General features: G+C 54.3%; 1 protein-coding gene across 1 annotated transcript; it reads right to left on the bottom strand.

The window, feature by feature from the left end:
- Positions 1-523: 523 nt before the first annotated feature.
- Positions 524-17,547, bottom strand: C1QTNF6 (C1q and TNF related 6). Its single transcript, XM_053582618.1, has 4 exons — positions 17,471-17,547; positions 7,402-7,514; positions 4,505-4,754; positions 524-2,892 (listed from the first exon to the last, which is right to left on the bottom strand). Exons 1-4 carry the CDS (start codon positions 17,508-17,510, stop codon positions 2,345-2,347), a joined length of 951 nt encoding a protein of 316 aa, XP_053438593.1. The 5' UTR covers positions 17,511-17,547; the 3' UTR covers positions 524-2,344.
- Between the last annotated feature and the right edge of the window lie 39 nt (positions 17,548-17,586).

Below are 17,586 nucleotides of genomic sequence, written 5' to 3'. Positions count from 1 at the left end.
ACACAGAGGTATGACATGGAGCAGGGAGGGTGCCCTGTCAAGCCGGTAGAAGAATCAACATTACTTTAAATATATTTATGTGAAGCTAACTTAGTCAGAACGAGTCAACATATTTAAAAGCTGGACCTGGCAGGTATTCCACTGTGAAAGGCAGTGATTTCTTGCAGAGAATACCCACAGTTCTCTTATAGATGTTAAATACAGTCCCCAGGGCAGGGACTGTGGTTTGTTTGACAGCTCTGAGTGCCTCCCTAGCATGTCACCTCCATGGATATTCTATAAGGGGAGGTGATGAAGGATGCTCTGAGCTGCAGGCTCTGTGTCACACAGTAGGTGCTCAACAGGTGCCGTTCAGGATGACTGCGTGGCACTCACCAGGCAACCTCTATAGTCCTTACAGCCACTGCATCATCCCCATTTTACGGATAAGAAATTGAGGCTCAGAGATGTGGGGACTTGCCCAAGATCATAGCCAAGAAGTGGTACAGCAGACTGAGTGACCGTATGAGTGACTGAGGGGGCCGGTTTCTTTCAGAGTAGGGAGCACACAGAGTGGAGTCCTGGGCTGCCCTCTGTCTCTTTGGAGCACCAGATCCTGGCCCCAGAGGGACCAGGACCAGCCACCCTCCCAGAGTAGGCAAAGAGAGCCAAGCAGAAAGAACCGGTCTGGATTGCCAAGAGGACACAGCATCCTTTAATCACGCTGGACAAGCAGGGCAGGGGCACAGGCAGATGGGAGGTTTTATAGCACCAGTCTTCTGGGCACTGGGTCAGGCCCTGCTCCAATCGCCTGGCCATGTGGCCATGGCTCCCTTGGCTGTGAGCACCTGAGACCACCCTCTGGGGCCCCTGCGCCCCAGAGTCTGCAGAAGCACCAATGGATGGCAGCCACCCCTCTCGACGAAGGTCAGGCTGCCTGGGGAAGGGGAGAGGAAGGCTGGGGGCCACCAGGTCGCCCATGCTGGGAGAGGAAGAAGACACAGAGGCTGCTGTCCCCTCTTTGACTTGGCCTCTCCTGGTGCCTAACATGACATCATAGCTCAGAAGAGGACCCCTGGATGACCTGGAATGTTGCCTGCTGAGGGCTCCAAAGCCTTGTGCCTCCTGTCCTGGCCACCACTTCTTGGTGATAAAGGGCCACACCAGGCCAGAGGTGGGTGCAGCTGCCCACTGGGGCCTCAGCACCTTGATAAAGCCTGGACAGTTAGGGACAGTGGGCTGGTGAGAGGGACGAGGAGGGTCAGAGAGCACCTGGGGACAGACATTGTGTCTGACAGTGGCTAGAAGTCCTGGGGAAACTGAGGCTTAGATACCTTCGGTAGGAGAGACTGAGCAAGGCCCTGGCAGTGCCCTAGGAGGAGGTAGGAAGGGGAAGCTGGTGCAGAAGGCGGGAGTCTTTGCAGCTATGTGGGGAACTGGGAGTCTGGGCTGCATTCCCCAGGGCCCCCCCATCACCCCTAAACGTCTCCAAACACCTTGTTTCTCTTCTCACGGGGCCCTTGACCTGACTGAGGACCCTCCAGGGTTTGCTTTAATGAGGGGCATTGGGCAGGAGGGTGAGGAATGGGAAGAGGGTACCCCCACTACTGTGGGGATGGGAGCAGCGGGTTATGAGAGACCTGCGGAGGATGAGCACTCAGACACAGGCCTGCCCTTGTGAACACAAGGACAGCCATTTGTTCTCTGTGCACCCATCTATCTCCCCGCCCGGGCTGGATAGGGTGCTCCCTGAGGGTGGGGAAGGTCTAGTCTGATTCACCTCCTGCTTCCTGGGCTAGACACGGAGGGCTCGCTCAGTGCTGGGTGACTGAGGAAATGAACGGTGGCCGCAGAGGAGACAGAAAGAGGGGTGGGGCACCGAGAACGGGAGGGGCAGTCCTAGAGTAAGGGGAGAACTCTAGAATGTTTGGAAGATTCCAGAAAGTTCAGAAAGTACTAGGATGTTGGGAAAGTTCTAGAACGTGGTTACTTAAGTGTGATTCATAGAAAGCATCAGTGTCACCCAGGAATTTGCTAGAAATGCAGACTCCTGGGCCTGCTCAGACCTGCTGGATCAGAATCTGCATTTTAGCAAGAGCCCTGTGTGGTTCATGAGCACATTCAGGTGTGCAAAGTGCTACAAGGTGAGGAGCGTTCTAGAATATTTAGGTGAGAAAGCTTCCTAAAATATGTCCCAGAGAGGAGCAGAAACAGACTGGGAGGGATGAAGGTGGTAAGGAAAGAACAGGGCGCCCCTGGAGTGCCAGGCCCGGGGGGCCTATCTGGCCTCCCCCCTTTACAGAGATGCAAACCGAGCCCTGCAAAGGACAGGACCTGCCCAGCTGGGAGGGTGACCTGGAGGCACTCAGTCATCGTCGGGCTTGATGAGGTGGCCGCTGAAGGTGATGTAGGTGTCGACGTCATCGCTGTAGACCGCGTTCTCACGCTCGCGCTTGAAGAGCCGCACCCAGACACGGTCACCGGGCAGCAGGGCCAGCATGACACTCTGGCTCTGCATGATGCTGCGGTCGCTGGGCTGTGCGTACAGGATGACGGCCGCCACCTCGTTGTGCATGACGTGCACGTAGGTCTCCTTAAAGTTCCAGCTGTGCACGTTGAGGCTGAAGAAGTAGAGGCCGTGCAGGGGGGCGACAAAGTGGCCGGTGGCCATGTCGAAGTGCCTGTCAGGGTTCACGAAGACTGTGTCGAAGAGCAGTGGCTGGAAGCCCTCGCTGCTGTGCAGGGCCGTCTTGCGGCCCACCGAGAAGGCCGAGGAGCGTGTCTGGCACGGGGCACCCGGGCTGCCCGCCTGCCCCTTAGAGCCTTTGGTGCCCTGTGGGCCACGGTCCCCTGGGGGACCCTCCTTGCCCAGCTTCCCAGGTGCACCCAGTGGGCCTCGGTCCCCTTTGTCACCTGTGAGGACAAGTAGGGTGGAAGTCAGCGTGGGCACCTGGGCCTGCATTAAGGAGGTACTGCCAGGCCCAGAGAAGTTAGCATTTATTGAACACCTGCTGTATGCCAGACCTTGCCTCCCCGTGTTGCCCTCTAAGAAGACACTGTGACCATCTCTACTTCACAGAAAGTGACTTGCCCAGGGACACCCAGCTCAGGGGCAGACAGGGTGGTGCTCAGCATCTGGTCTTTCCCCAGGGCAAACTTGTTCCCCTCACCAGACAGACAGGGTCTGACTGTGGTCCCTGGGTTAGGAGCCAGGCAGCCCTTGGTTGGTGGTCCTGTCCCCTCCATGATCTAGGACATCTCATGGTTGGGGCCTTCGTTTTCTTGTCTATATTTTGAAGAGGACTGTGCCCACCTCACAGGGGTATTTGTGAGCCTCCCACAAGATTTTGCAAACTCTGCAAGCATGAGACAGGACAGTTCACTCAGCGTGCCCCAGCCATCTCAACTTGCCCCAGGCAGCATATGGTCCCCAGGAAGCCACAGCCCTGCATGGTCCCTAGACCAGGCTGGCCTTGAACATGAGAAAAGCAGGTGACCACCCATGTCTGGAGAGACCTAACCCCACATAGCTCCCTGATGCCTGTCACGGTGCTGCAGCCATGCCCTTGTGTGGCCTAGAAGGCCCTGTGTTTCCCCAGGGTACCCGGGACCATGGATGGAGAAGGGGTAGAAAGGCGGTCACAGGCCTGTGGGGGCAAAAGCTGGAATAAAAGGGGCTGTGGTGTGGCCCTGTGAAGAGCTTAGGAACAAATCTGGGCTCTGTCCCTAATAGCCATGTGATTCTAGGAGAGTTCCTCACCACTTAGACGCTCAGTTTCCCCATCTGCAAAGTGGGAGGCATAATCAAGTGTTGCGCTCACAGGGCTGCTGTGAGCAGAGAGAGGCTGAGGAGGCCAAAGGTCTGGCCACAGACATCAGTTGTTCCCAGCCCCCACAAAGGAAGAGATTTCCTTCATGCCCAGTGTAGGAGTGCAGGAAACCAGCCCTCTCCTGGACAGCCCCCAGGGCTCCCTGCTCCTCGTCCCCTGCCTCTGTTGTCCACAAGACATTAGAGGGATCCATTTGAAACCTAGGTCCTACTCGAACCCACCCATGCTCCCCATCCCACTCAGAGGAGCCTGAGTCCTGACTGCAGCCAGTAGAGACAGGGCCCTGCACGGTCTGAGCCCTGTTACCTCTCCCGCCCTGCTCGCAAGAACACTTCAGGCACCCCCTGCCCCTGCAGGAGCCCCAGGCTGGTCACCCCACTCAGTGTGCATCCCTGAGCCAAGACCTGCACTCTCCGTGCCCCTCACCTGAGCACCTTGTCACCACCCAGAGCATTTGTGACCATCAAACATTCCATCCCATTAACTTAGGGAATATGTTTATTGCTCACTGCACACCCCCCATGAGGAAGGATGCTCCCAGCAGCAGGCATTTTTGTCTAGTTGGTTCCCATGCCACCCTCTGTGTTCAGAACAGTTCTGGCACATAGTGGAGACTCAGTACAGGCATGACAGAAAAGGTCTGGGACAGTTCTCTGTTGTGGCTCCTCCCCGCCAGGCACAGGATGGGTACTCACCTTTCAGGATAGTGATGTTAATGTAGGGCCTGACCTCAGGCAGGATGTACGGGAGGGCAGATGGAGAGGCTGGGGACACATCTGCAGCATCAGCAGGAGCCAGGGAGTCACAGCACCGTTGGCAGCCCCCCTGGGGGGTGGAGGCCACAACCTCCCCAGAGGTGAGCTCCTCTGTGGGGACCCCAAACACCAAGAGAGGGAGCAGGAGGGCAGCCCAGAGAGGACCCTGGGTGGCTGTCCCCATGGTGACCTGGAACAAGGAAGGAGGGACAGAAACTATGTTTCACTCAATACTGTGCCAATGCCCAGGGTAGCTGCCAGCTCCCACAGCAAACACACTCCTGACGTAACTCGGGAGGGAGTGTTATTGCCCCCGTTAACAGACAAGAAGACTGAGGCCTGTGCAGGGAAGCAGGTTCCCATTAAGAGATTTGTGGCAAGGTAGACCTGGATGTCAAGTCTCCAGCACCCAGTCCAAAAGACTTCTGCTATCCATGTCCCTGGGAAGGAGCAAGCCCTTCGCAGAGCCATAGCCAAGAGGAGACGCAGGTCCCAGGAAAAGACTCCCCAGCTGCCTGTGAGTGGCAACCACTCAAATGCTTTTCTCGTTCTCAGGCCTCTCTCTGACTTGTGTTCTTGGCATTGTCATATGCATGCCACCTGGGCAGCATGACAGAGTTAGTGGATACAAGGGACAAATGCAAAGGATTCTCTACAGGCTTGTTCTCAGGAGAGGCCACGCAGCTGAGCCTACACTCTGAAAACGACCACCTTGGTTCTGACGAGGGAGATAGGAAGGTTCATTTATTCTAGCAGATGGGAAGCAACGTTCATGAGAGAAAATGAGCAGGGTTATTCATAGCGAGGGTATGGCTGTGTCATTGAGAAGTAGAAGGCCACCCCTCTGGATGGACAAATTAGAAACACAAAAGTGTTTCCCTTTGGAGGAATGCGAGGCTGAGAGTGTAGAGCTTGGAAGGACTGGTACTAGCTCCCTACACCCCTCGGCACCTTTGTGCAGACAACACACTACACAACCTCCCGCAGAAGCCCTGTCAGGAAGCCTCTAGAGAGAGTTAACTCATTGGAAGGTGCTTATGTCAATCATCATAGACCTGCCAATCAGCTGCAGAGGTGCTAAATTGAAATTAAGGGGCAGGACTAGCAGGTCTGGAAAATTCAAAGGATCAGAAGTCCAAGGGTTTGTGAGGATCTGTTTTTGGCCCTGGCCAAGAAAGGGTCTAGAGTTCCAGAGAGGGGCAGGAAGTAGCCTGGACACCAGGCGCTGGAGACAGGCCCGAGGCAGGAAGCCAAGCAAAGAACCTTTGCGGTGGTGACAAACTTTGGAGGCTGGCGGGGAGTTATCACAGAATCAGAAACTCTGCTTTTGAAACCAGACTGGTTTTTACACTTCTGGCGTTTCTTTGTTTATTTCCTTTTTGTTCTCCTTTAACATTTAGTACAATTCAAAAATATTTTTTCTGTGGTTAATACGTGTAGAAAAGGTAAAATTATTACTTTTCAAAATGCCATCCTATCTCACTGAGCATTGCAGTAAGAGCTGGATGTTGAAAGGGCAGGAGCCCTGTCCCCCTTCTCTCCACTCCCCAGCTCTGTAGTAACAGCAGGAGGTGGGGGGGGGGCAGGCAGTCTGCAGAGCCACCCCCTTCCCAAGCTCCTCTCTGCCCACCCTGGTCTACTTTCCTGGTTCTACTCCACAAGGCAGGTTGCATCCTCAGGGGGCCTCACCTTCTCTCTCTGACATTATCATTCATTTACTTGGAAACTGCAGATCCCGGTGGTTTTGAGAAGAGCACAGTTCCATTCTTTTTCCTGGCCATATATGTGACCTCGTGAGAAAAACTGAGGTCTTCGAAGGGAGGTCCCAGAGTAGTTTACAAGCTGTGTGGCCTATGGGTAGTGGCTTAACCTCTCTGGGTTTCCCACTCCTTGACACTGCAAGGAGAGGACAACTTTGCCTCTTTTCCAGTTTATTTGAGGGTAATTCAATGCAGGAAAAATGCCTGACTTGTAAAAGACTTTTAAAATATGTGCCCTGGGCGGCGCCTGTGGCTCAGTTGGTAAGGCGCCGGCCCCATATACCGAGGGGTAGCGGGTTCAAACCCAGCCCTGGCTGAACTGCAACCAAAAAATAGCTGGGCATTGTGGCGGGCGCCTGTAGTCCCAGCTACTCGGGAGGCTGAGGCAAGAGAATCACCTAAGCCCAGGAGTTGGAGGTTGCTGTGAGCTGTGTGATGCCATGGCACTCTACCGAGGGCCATAAAGTGAGACTCTGTCTCTACAAAATAAAATAAAATAAAACAAAATAAAATGTCTGCCCTGACATCTTCCCTGTGCCTGCCTGGGATGGGAAGAAACAGAACTTCTCCCAGAGGATTGGCAGGATTGGGGACATTTCTGTTTCCTATTGGCGCAGCCAGATGGGAGTCAAAAGCTCTGAGACACAGACCTGTGCCCTGAGGAGCAGGAAGCAGGAAGCCTTTAACAAGAGGAATGAATAACAACCACAGCTAGGATCACTGCCTAGCCCCAGGGGAGGGAGCCAGGCAGGGCCCATGCCAAGAGCAGGGGGACTTTTGGGGTTCCTGCTGCTTCCACTGGGGATTTGAGACCTCTCTGAGGGAGAGGGGTGGCAGGGTGACCCTTCTGATTCCAGAAGAGCTGGACCGAGTTGGCGTGTGTCCAGGCATGACCTAGGAACAAGGGAGGACAGTCCTGAGCCCTGGGCAGGGGGTATGGGGAGGAGAGAGCCTAGAGAGGCTGGCAGGTCAGAGGAAAAGAGCAGGGCCTGAGATTTGTCCAGGAAATGAGAAGAGAGGAAAGGAGTCCCAGGCTCTGACCTCAGCCTCCAAGCTGAGGAATCTCGGGTCACTCACCCTGTGTCCTGCGGCCTCCCACGGTGGCTCACGGACCCTGAGCCACTGCACAGCCTCTGGCTCCTTGGCCCATGTCAGCAATACTGATTGTTGGCCCAGACCCCCAGGCCCAGCTGAGGAAGGAGGAGAACGGGATGCGGGAAGGCAGGGCCAAGGGCGGAGGGAGCTGAGCTGGCCTCCCGCGCCCCTCCCCCTGCTCCCCCCTCCAGCTCTGGGCTCTGCGGAGATAAAGGGAACCGGGATTTCCTCTGCTTAACTCTTTGGTGGTCCAGTTGGGTCTTGCTTGATTCAGAGGCCTAGAAAGTCACAGCAGAAAGGGTCTGAGGCCCCCTCATGTGTGGACTGGGAGGGGAGGGGCAGGAGCCCCAAGTGGCCCATTTGCTCTGAGTCACGGCTGCAGTGCACGCCAGTGCCGAGCACCACTACCCCAGGCTCATCTCTTGGCCCCGCTACCCACTAGAGAGTGACTTGGCAGTCACTTCACCTCTCACACCCCAGGTGTCCAGAACTCCAGTCCCCCCTGGTCAGTGCATGTTTGCTGAGGGAATGAGCAGGCATGATGTCTCAGGTACTGTGTAAGGATGGCGCCAAGTCAGTCACCCATGTCCAAGTGCACCCAAGTCCTTTTCCTCTACCTGGAACTCTGTCAATGTTACTAGTTCATCCTCCAGGTCTGCTAGAACTCAAGAATCATACATAGGAAGGCAACCTGTATGCCCTGGATCTAGGCAGGATCCTGCCTCAGTTCCTTCTGGCTAGGCTGGGAAGTCTGGGAAAGGCTGCAGCCCTGGTTTCCTGGGACCAGAGACCCCTGTGCAAAAATACATGTCCCTCCACCACCCTCCCCTCTACATTTGCTAGAACTTAATGCCTGGGGCCAGGCCTGTCTCCCTAAGGCAGTGGTTCTCAACCTTCCTAATGCCACGGCCCTTTAATATGGTTCCTATGGGTCTCGACCCACAGGTTGAGAACCGCTGCTCTAAGGGCTTTCTGTCCCCCTAGGGTGTTCCTATCCATTATTTCAACTAGTCCTACCCCAGCCTCAGGATAGCTGGGAGAGAGAGAGACGTGCAGTCATGCAGCTGAAGTGACTTGTCCAAGGTCACACAACTAGTGGAGGAGAGCCACCCTACAGAAGGGAAGGCTCTCTAACCCACTAGGGTGCCCACAGGACACCCTGGAGCATGGGGGTAGGGCAAAGGCTTCTGTTGAGGGCCTGCCTCCAGGAGGAGGGAGGCACGGGTGTGCTGAGACCAGGGGGTAGGATGGAGCTTTTTAAGTCCAGGGCTTTGGGTACTAAACCCCAGTCACCACTCACAGGTGGGCAAAGTGTTCTTGACCAGGGCTCATTTCTAGGCTTCAGTTCCCTATTAGTTTGGGAATAATCAAACAGCAGAATATCCTGGAAGATCCTTAGAGATGATCTAATCCTATTCCTTAATCTAACCAGCAGAGACACTGTGGTCCAGGCAGGACAAGTCTTTGGCCCAAGGTCACATAGCCAGAGCCCAACCCTCCTGACTACTAGCTTTGTGCTGTTTCCCTTCCAAACTGACTTGAGGTCATCCAGGTTTATTCAGGGGCCCAAGGGACCCCCAAAGGAAGGCAGACTGAAGGACTGAGGCTCCTGGGAACACCAGCAGGGTGCACTGGCCCTGCTTCCTACACAGCCCTGCCTCCTATGTCACCCTGCCCCAGGCAGCATTCCCAGGGCACAGAGCCAGGGCTGTGGAGAGAGGGAGCCAAGTGGAGCCACCCTCCCTGCCGCCAACAAGGAAAAAAGGCTGAGTCAGCAGCACTGGGTGGGAGACTGCTCCTGGCTGTCCCTGGACCCTGGGGCTTAGAAAGCCTGATCTTGTGAGGAAAGGGAGATGCAGAGAGATGGATGGGAATGGGAAGAAGCAGGCTGAGGACATAGGAACAGTTTTGTCAAGAGCCAATTTTGTGCCCACACTGTGCACCATCTCACACTCAGCAACCCCTCTGAAGGGAAGCCTGTTTATTTCATCAAATGGGTAAGGAGGCTGAGGTCTGGAAAGGCAGGTGACTGGCCAGGTCTAGGGCCAGCTCCTTTGGCTCCCAGCCATTCCATGCCCCAGAGAAGGGTCCCAAGGTCCAGAGCAGCTGGCTGGCGCAGAGTAGATAAGAAAGTAGAACTTTGGAATAGTACACGTCAGTATTTTTCCTCCTGCTCTCTTTTGCCATGCCAGAAAAATCCCTCCATTTGTGGGCCATCTCTTGTCTCCAAGCCATTTGAGGATCTTTTCAGCTGGTCAGATACCCTGGAGGCAGAGCTCCAGCCCTAGGGCAGAAAAACCTGGTTATGACTCAGTTCTATCTTCTCCTAGCTGTGTGACCTTGGATGAGTTTTCTTAAGTCTCTAAGCCTTGGCGTCCCTGGGCCATATGGATATGAGGAAGCCAGAACCATCAGAGCAGCCTGGGGGAACCTCCAGTGGGAGTGCTCCAAACTGGCCACCCCTCAGTGCTGCTGCCTGGTTAAACGCTGCATATGCTGAGGATGTGTGCCCACTCTCCTTGTGCACACCTGGCTGGAGGCCTGCGACCCAGGACAACAGCAAGACCAGGAGGAGGAGCAGCAGCTGACCCGGGATGCCTCACATCACCCTGTCATAACTCTTCTCAGCAAAGGGATAACCCCAAGGCAGAAGGCCTGAGGCCTTGTCACCAAGGACAGAAACCTGGGGTATGCATGCAGCACTTCTGCAGCCACCCACCATCCTTCTCCCACTCCCAGAAGATAGCTTTGACTCCCCCCAGGCCTTGTTCTGAGGGCTTTCCAGGTCTTATTTAATCCTTCCACCAGTGCTCTGAGGCAGACACAATATTATTACATTTTACAGACGAGGAAAACAAGGCAGACTCTGCCTGAGAGCCGGTCCCTTGGCCACCATTCTGTACTATCTGGCCACATTACAGCCCAGGGCCAGGAGAAAGTGTAAAAATGGGCACATTTCAGCGATTACAAAGCATCGAGTGCTTCATACATTTAACAAATAAAACGTGTGCCTGTCAAAATATATATGTATATTTTATATATATTAAGCATGATGATTCCTGGAGTCAGCTATGTAAATTGTGAAAGGCAAGTCACAAATCTAATTGTTCCAGCGCAGTTATCAATTTAAACAAAGGCGAACGTGAGCGCCACCTGCTGGGAAGAGACTGTGCCTGCCCCGAGCCCACCCGTACCCACCCGGCGCCCCCAGTCCCAACCCCTTAGTGAACATTCTCTCACTTCTCCCCCCAAATCCAGCACTCTTTGCAAAAGGGGCAAAGGGGTTCAAAAAGACCCTCCCTCTCCCGGGCAGCTCCCCCGACTTCCTCCAGCGCGGAGAGCTCTAAACCTGATTCTACCTAACCCCTCTCCCCAACCGCGACTAGCCGTGTGCCCCTGGGTGAACTTCTCTGGATTCAGTTTCTCCATCTGATCCCACTGGTGTTAGGCCAAGTTGGGTGAATGCAATCACATTTTACAGAAGGATTAAACTGAATCCCAGAAGACCCAAGGAAGAAAAGCGTAGCTCTGCACCCCGTTGAGGACCCTATTGATTGTTAGAGAAGGAAACTGAAGGCCTGCAACTGCCTCCTTCCCCACGGTCCACTAGTGTCAGTGCCAGGATGATGGGGCGAGCGGCCAGCACCACCCTCCTCACTGCAAAAGTAAGAGGGAGCCCCAGCCATCTCCACCCGCAGCGGCCTCAAACACTGGGAAGACTGCCGCCGCCCAGGGCCCAGCCAAGCGAGACCCACGCCGCGGGAACCGCAGCCGCTTGAAGACTACGGTCAGGTCCCCAGGCCTACACTGGAGGAGGGAGGAGCCACAGTCGTGCCAAGGATGGGCCTTTTGCTTTCTCACCATACAGAGGCGGAGCAGATCGGAACAAGGCCGAGTTTGGCCGAGTCTGGCCGAGTATTGCCGAATATAGCCGAGCAGAGCCGAATTAGACCGAGAGGATCCGAGTGTGGCCGCGTAGAGCCGAGTCCGGCCCGCCAAGAGCAACTGCTGGGCGCGCGCCGCTCGCCAAGGGGGCCAGGCCCGAGGTTCCGCGTCGCCCCCTGCCGGGCACAGAGAGCACAGAGCTAACCTCGCCGGACCTCGCCTGGCCTGGCTCCCTAGTCCTGAGACAGTTATGTGACATGGGTGTTGGCCCATTTTACAGATGAGGAAACTGAGGCTCAGAGAGGTTCTAAGACTAGCTCAAAGGCACCCAACTAAGAAATGGTGGAGCTAGGGTTCGAACATGACCGTGGCCCAAAAGCTCACCTTACACTGCCTCCCACATAAGCGGGCACTGTGTGTGTCTTATTCTCCTCCTGACAGGTGCCATTCGGATGAGCAGGCATAAGGTCCCAGCCAGAGCGCAGAGACGACCAGTGGTCTCACAGAAACTAACCCGGCTCTGGGGCGTGCTGACCCAGTGTGCAGAGCCAGAAGTTCCATGAGCAATATTGACACACTTGTTGGCCATTAAAGTCACCAAGTTAAAGGGCTGAGAGGCCATGTCCTGTCCCTTCTCCTGCAGGGTTCTGGTACACCCCACCTCCGTCTCAGGGCTGAGTTTCTCCACCTCTAACAAAATGATGCTAGAGAAAATGGGCTCTAGGGAGGCCACAACCCAAGGTATCTAGGACCCTGGACAACAGAGTGTGCCCTGGGCACTTTCTTTGAACCTATGAGAAGGTGAAGGCTGGCCTCACCCTCAGCACACACTTGTGCACCTGTGCGCATGGGACCTGGTCTGCTAGGCAGGCCTGTGCCGAGGCCATGAAACTTGCTGGGGGTAGCAGAGCCTCTGGAAAGCAACTGAGGTCCCCCTGGGGACAGGGCTGCCCCTCTGCCTGTTGAGTCTTCCCTGAGGACCTTGTCTGCCATGGCTGGCTCTGACACCAGTGACCTCAGAGCTCTCCTCCCTCCCAGCATCACACCTGTCCACTCAGCTCATATTTTTGTAGTTTTTAAAAATCAAAGGCACCGGCCCAGGGGCTGAGAAAACAGTATTCTGGGTCCTGCACCTGCCGCTATAACCCTGGGCAGTCACATAACCATTCTGGGTACGCTATCTTCAGATGTAAAGGGAATTGTTGGGACCTGGACGGTCTCATACTTCCCATGTGGACAAACGCTGGTTCCCTTTTTGCACTTGGCTGGACCTTAACACCTCCTGGGGAGGCTTCCCCTCACCTACAGATAGAGTCTCACTTCCATAAAAGCTCTTCTTGGGTCTGTTTAACACACAGTACTTACTACCTATGGTGCAGCAGGCATGGTTCTAAGCAGTTTACAAATTTAAACCTAACAATGGGGGCAAATGCTCTCATCCTCAGCTCAGTAAAGGAGGAAACTGAGGCACAGAGAGGTTAATTAAATGGCTCAAAGTCAAACAGCTACTGAACAATGAGCTGGGATTCAAACCTAGGCAGTTCTAGAGTCTGCCTGCCTAGGAACTGCCATCTGTACCTCTTACCTGTGCTGTCACTTTCTTGACTTCTAGAACTGCCTGTAAGTCGTGATCCACAGGAACTGTATTAAAGGGCCGTGGCATTAGGAAGGTTGAGAATCACTGTTCTAGAAGACTGGCCTTGTACTTTACTTCTCTACCCTCAGTTCTGTGCAGCTGGCAGCTATGTAGCAAGTGTGGAATGAAGGAATGAAAGAGTTAATTCAGCAGGTCCTCCTCCCCTTCCCAGGAGGGGCTGTTACATCTGTTTTGCAGGTGGGCCATTGTGTTTCTTTTGAGGGCAGCTTAACAAAGTACCACAAACGGAGTGACTTAAACAGCTAAAACTTATTCTGACAGCTCCGGAGGCTGAAGTCTGAGATCAAGGCGTCAGCAGGGTGAAGTCTGAGATCAAGGCGTCAGCAGGGTTGCTTCCTCCTGAGGGCTGTGATGGAAGGACCTGTTCCAGGCCTCTCTCCTGGCTTCTGCTTGTTTTCTGGCAATCCTTGGCATCTCTGGCTGGCATCCTTGGCTTGCAAAAGCATCGCTCTGATCTTTACCTTCATGTTCACATGACATCTCCCTCTGTGTCTGTCTATATCCAAATCTCCCCTTTTTAAAGGACACTGGTCATGTTGGACTAGGGACTGTCTCTACTCTGGTATGACCTCATCTTGACTACCTACATCTGCAGTGACCTGATTTCTAAATAAGATCGCATTCCCAGGTACTTAGAGTTAGGACTCTAACCTATGAATGGGGGGAGGGGCAAAATTCAGCCCATAACAGGAATTAACACCCTGTCCCTGAATGGTACCTCACTGCTACCTTCTCCCTTCACTCCCCGTCCCTCTATCCTCAGGGTCTTAACACCTGCAGGTGTCTCTGCCTGGCACACTTAGGCTCAAACTTCAGCTCTCACTGCAGCCCCACCGACCCCCATTATGTTCTCCCAGAGCACACTACACCTCTCCCTCTCCTGTGAGCTCAGGAAATAGTAACACATTCACCAAACACTATGAGCACGGAACGGTTATTTGCCTCCACTGTGTCCCCAGCCAGTGGCAGGGCCCTGCATAGAGCTGGTGCTCAGAAAAGCCTTTGTTAATGAAATGAAGCACGCCCAGAGAGGAGAAATAAGTCGTCCAAGACCACAAAGTAGGTTTGTGGCAGGGTCCAGGCCTCCTGACATGGGGTCCCTTGACATTTAGGGCATGCATTTCCCCTTCAGACTTCCAGCAGACTCACTGCAATTCCCACCAGGACCTACCATCGATAGGGATGACGGTCTTGCACAACCCCTGCATTATAGCCTGGGGTTCTTGCTGTATTTCTTCTATGTCTGGAGACCTGTGGAGCCCAGGCTGTCACCTCCCATGGACACTGGCTTCCATCTGCCCCACCCTTCTAGGTGAAGAGGATCACAAAGATCTGGAGGCCTTCACTTTCCCTACTCCAAGCCCTGCAGACTCCCAGCTCCTTCCTGATAATGCCGATGTTAACACACAGTCCTGGTCCAGAGCCTGGTGGCCATGTGCTGTTGCCTGGCAACCACCTCTGAGAGACAAGTTCAAGGTAAGGACTTGGGTCTGAGCAACCAACTTCGATGGCTAAAGAAGAGGAGTTAGACAAGGTAGGTTGTCATCACCCCTCCCTCCCTCCCTGCTCAAGCTCACAACCACAAAGCCTTCCTCACCCTACAGCCCCCGAGGGACTCCTAACTCACAGATTTTATCCCTGAACCCAAATACAAGCTCCATCAGCCCTCCATCCTCCCACATTCATTTGTTCAGAGCCACCTCATTGCACAATTTCAAACGAGGCTCGAGTCACAGTGTGACAAGTATCACTGAAATTGTGAAATGCAGTGGCCCCCTTTGTTCATTCATTCCAGATACTCATCAGAAGGGCTCACATCAGCACAGCTGGGCCCTAGAATCAGAAGCATCAGGCATGGACCTGTCCAAGGAAGGACAAGGCCGTCAGACACGTGTGTGGGGGACGAGGACATCTACACATGTGTGTTCATGTGAGCATGGTGAGGCAGTGACACCCAGTATGGCAGGGAGGCCAGGGCTGTAGGAGCCCATGGAGGGACCCTGGCCCAGGCAGCCACTCCCCACCATACTCGCAGTTCCAGAACCAGCAGTTCCTCTGCTCCTGGACCATGTACCCTCTGCCACATGTGATGTCCCAGTGCACATTCATTCATGGAAATGGCTGAGATGTCCCGAGCGCCTCCTATGCACCCTGCACTGTGCTCACACAAACCTTCACACACACGATCACACCCAGCAAAGGCAGCCACACTCAGTGGGCCTTCCACACACCCAGACCGCTGTGCTGCTGTCTGGCCCACCTCCCCTGGCTGTAGGTAGGCTACCATCCCTACCCAACGGGCTGGGCCGGACTCTCCATCTCAGTGCCCTACCTTCTTTCCGGCAGGAAGTGTAGGCACACGACCTATGTCTAGCCAATCATGGCACCTGATTGTCTTATCTTTAGTGATTGGCCCAGGGGACTGTTATGTGATGGAGTTGGAGCCAATCCGCTTTCTTCCATGAGATTTGATATTTAGATTATAGGGAAGAAGGAAACGTACTGCTTTGGATTAAGATCTATAAGGATGTGGGTCTAAGCCTGTCAAGGGTATCTTCCATGCCCCCTGAAGGACCTAGACTCTGGGAGGCCACACATGAAGAGGCCAGGGTGTACAGAGCCACACACACCTGCAAATTCACACCCATCTGTACACACGGCATCTGGCGGAGGGATTGGCCCAGGACACATGTTGTCATGTTTCACTATCTTTATTAATAAGAGCTAGGGGAAGAAGCAGCAAAGGATTTCCTAACGGCCTCCCAGCTATACTTGCTGGACATTGCTCACCTGCCCCAGGAGCCAGGAAGACAGGGTCATCCAGAGAAGGCTGGAGTGCCAAGGGGTCCCTCTCCCTAGATCCTCCCCATGGGAACCCCAGACCACATCCCTGGGATGGGCCTCTGTCTCCATGGAGTATCTGGTTTTGTGAACATCCTTGCCCTGCCCCTTGGCCTCTGACTACCAACACCCCATTTCTCATGGTCTATAGTGTCCACACCCCAAGGACTGGAGACAGAGAGGCCACGTGATGAATGGGGAGGGTGGACCAAGCCTTGGAGTGGGGAGAGCACCCATTGCAGTGAGCCTGACAATTTACCTAGCATGACTCATTTTTCTCAAGTCCCAGGAGGCAGACAAGCTAAAATAACCACCTTCATCTTATGACGGGAGGCCAAGGTTAGCCACAGGCCCTGAGACAGGTTGCTTTCCCTGAGGACCTGCCCTCTTTGGGGTGTTGGGGGTGGAGGGCTTGAAGGGGGATGTCTTTGGGAAGTCCAGGCTCAGCCTTGGACAGTAGCTGCTTCCTGTGGTCCCACTCCAGCCCCCTCTTGTCTCTCTGGGGGCTGCCCCCACTTGCAGCCCCCAGAAATATAGAGGATGGAGGGCCTGTTCTTCCACCTGTGAGGAGGATAACCACTCCTCCCAACGTGGCCTCTATCAAGGCCTGAACACTTCTTTCTGGCATTTTAAGGCATTCAGGGAGCTGATGCCTGTGCATTTTCTCACCCATTCCATTGCAGTCTGCCCTTGATGTTGGTCAAGCCAGGCACTGGTGACTTTGGTTCATAGATGCTGCAACTATGCTCAGCCCACAGGGACCAAAGACAGAGCCAAGAAACAGATCTGTCATCATTCTCCCTCCTCCTCTTCTTCCTCTTTCCTCCTCCTCTCCTTCCTTCTACACAGTGCTATTCAGACCCTCTGATTTTTTATGCATGGGTTGGGTCCCTGCCTGGATCTCCAAAATGGTAAGAGATAGGTCTCCAAGAGATAAACAGGGCAGGTCCCTCAACGAGGAGGCTCCTGGAAGCCTTCAAAGACCTGGGGATTCCCCCACCCCAACATCAGCCACAAGACCCAAACAAACTGCCTTAAGGATCAGGGGGCTGACCTTAACAGAAGCCCAAGCCAGGCTCTGGGTGGCCAAGACTTATTCAGTTTGGGGTCCCTCTTCAAGAAAAGGAATACAAAATTACAAGAACAAAATTAGATGCAGGGCCTCAAAAGGGCCCAGGGAGTAAGGGCCCCTGAAGCTGGACATAATTGGCTTTCTAGAAAATTCACCTCTTCCTACGTCCAGGAGTACAGGAGCTCCAGCTCTGACCATCTAGAGGACAGCTGGAGAAGAGAGCAGTTGGCCTGAGGTGGCATGGCTAGTGGGGCTGCGCTGCCCTGCAGCCTGAATACTTCCACTCCTCCTTCTACCAGGCTAGATTTTCTTCCATTTGGGCCTCCAGCATCTTCCATGTCCCGGATCCTGAGCCCAGGAAATCCAGGCCTTTGTTTATCCCCAAGGGCCAAGATTTAGGCTTGTCTCCCAGGATGCACCATCTCTGAAAGGGAGGCCGGTCTGCGCTCAGCCTTTAATCTAGGCCCTGCTCAGCAAGATCAGCCCAGTAGCAATGACCACCAGACCTCTTCCTGACAAGAGTTCATCCAGGCTGATTACACCTATCCCTGAGTCACAGAGGAGGAAACGAGGTCCAGAGAGGAGAAGTGACCTACCTGAGGTCACACAGCGAGTCCTACAGCAGGGGGAGAACATCCCATCGTGGGTCTCCGGCACCTTGGTCAGCCTGCCCCAGCCACACCCACGGCCTCTGTTTCTTCCTTGGGTCACC

This window comes from Nycticebus coucang, chromosome 3, assembly GCF_027406575.1.
Source record: "Nycticebus coucang isolate mNycCou1 chromosome 3, mNycCou1.pri, whole genome shotgun sequence".
Classification (NCBI taxonomy): domain Eukaryota; kingdom Metazoa; phylum Chordata; class Mammalia; order Primates; family Lorisidae; genus Nycticebus; species Nycticebus coucang.
Note: the sequence above shows the minus strand (reverse complement) of the source record. Positions and strands in the feature narration are given on the sequence as shown.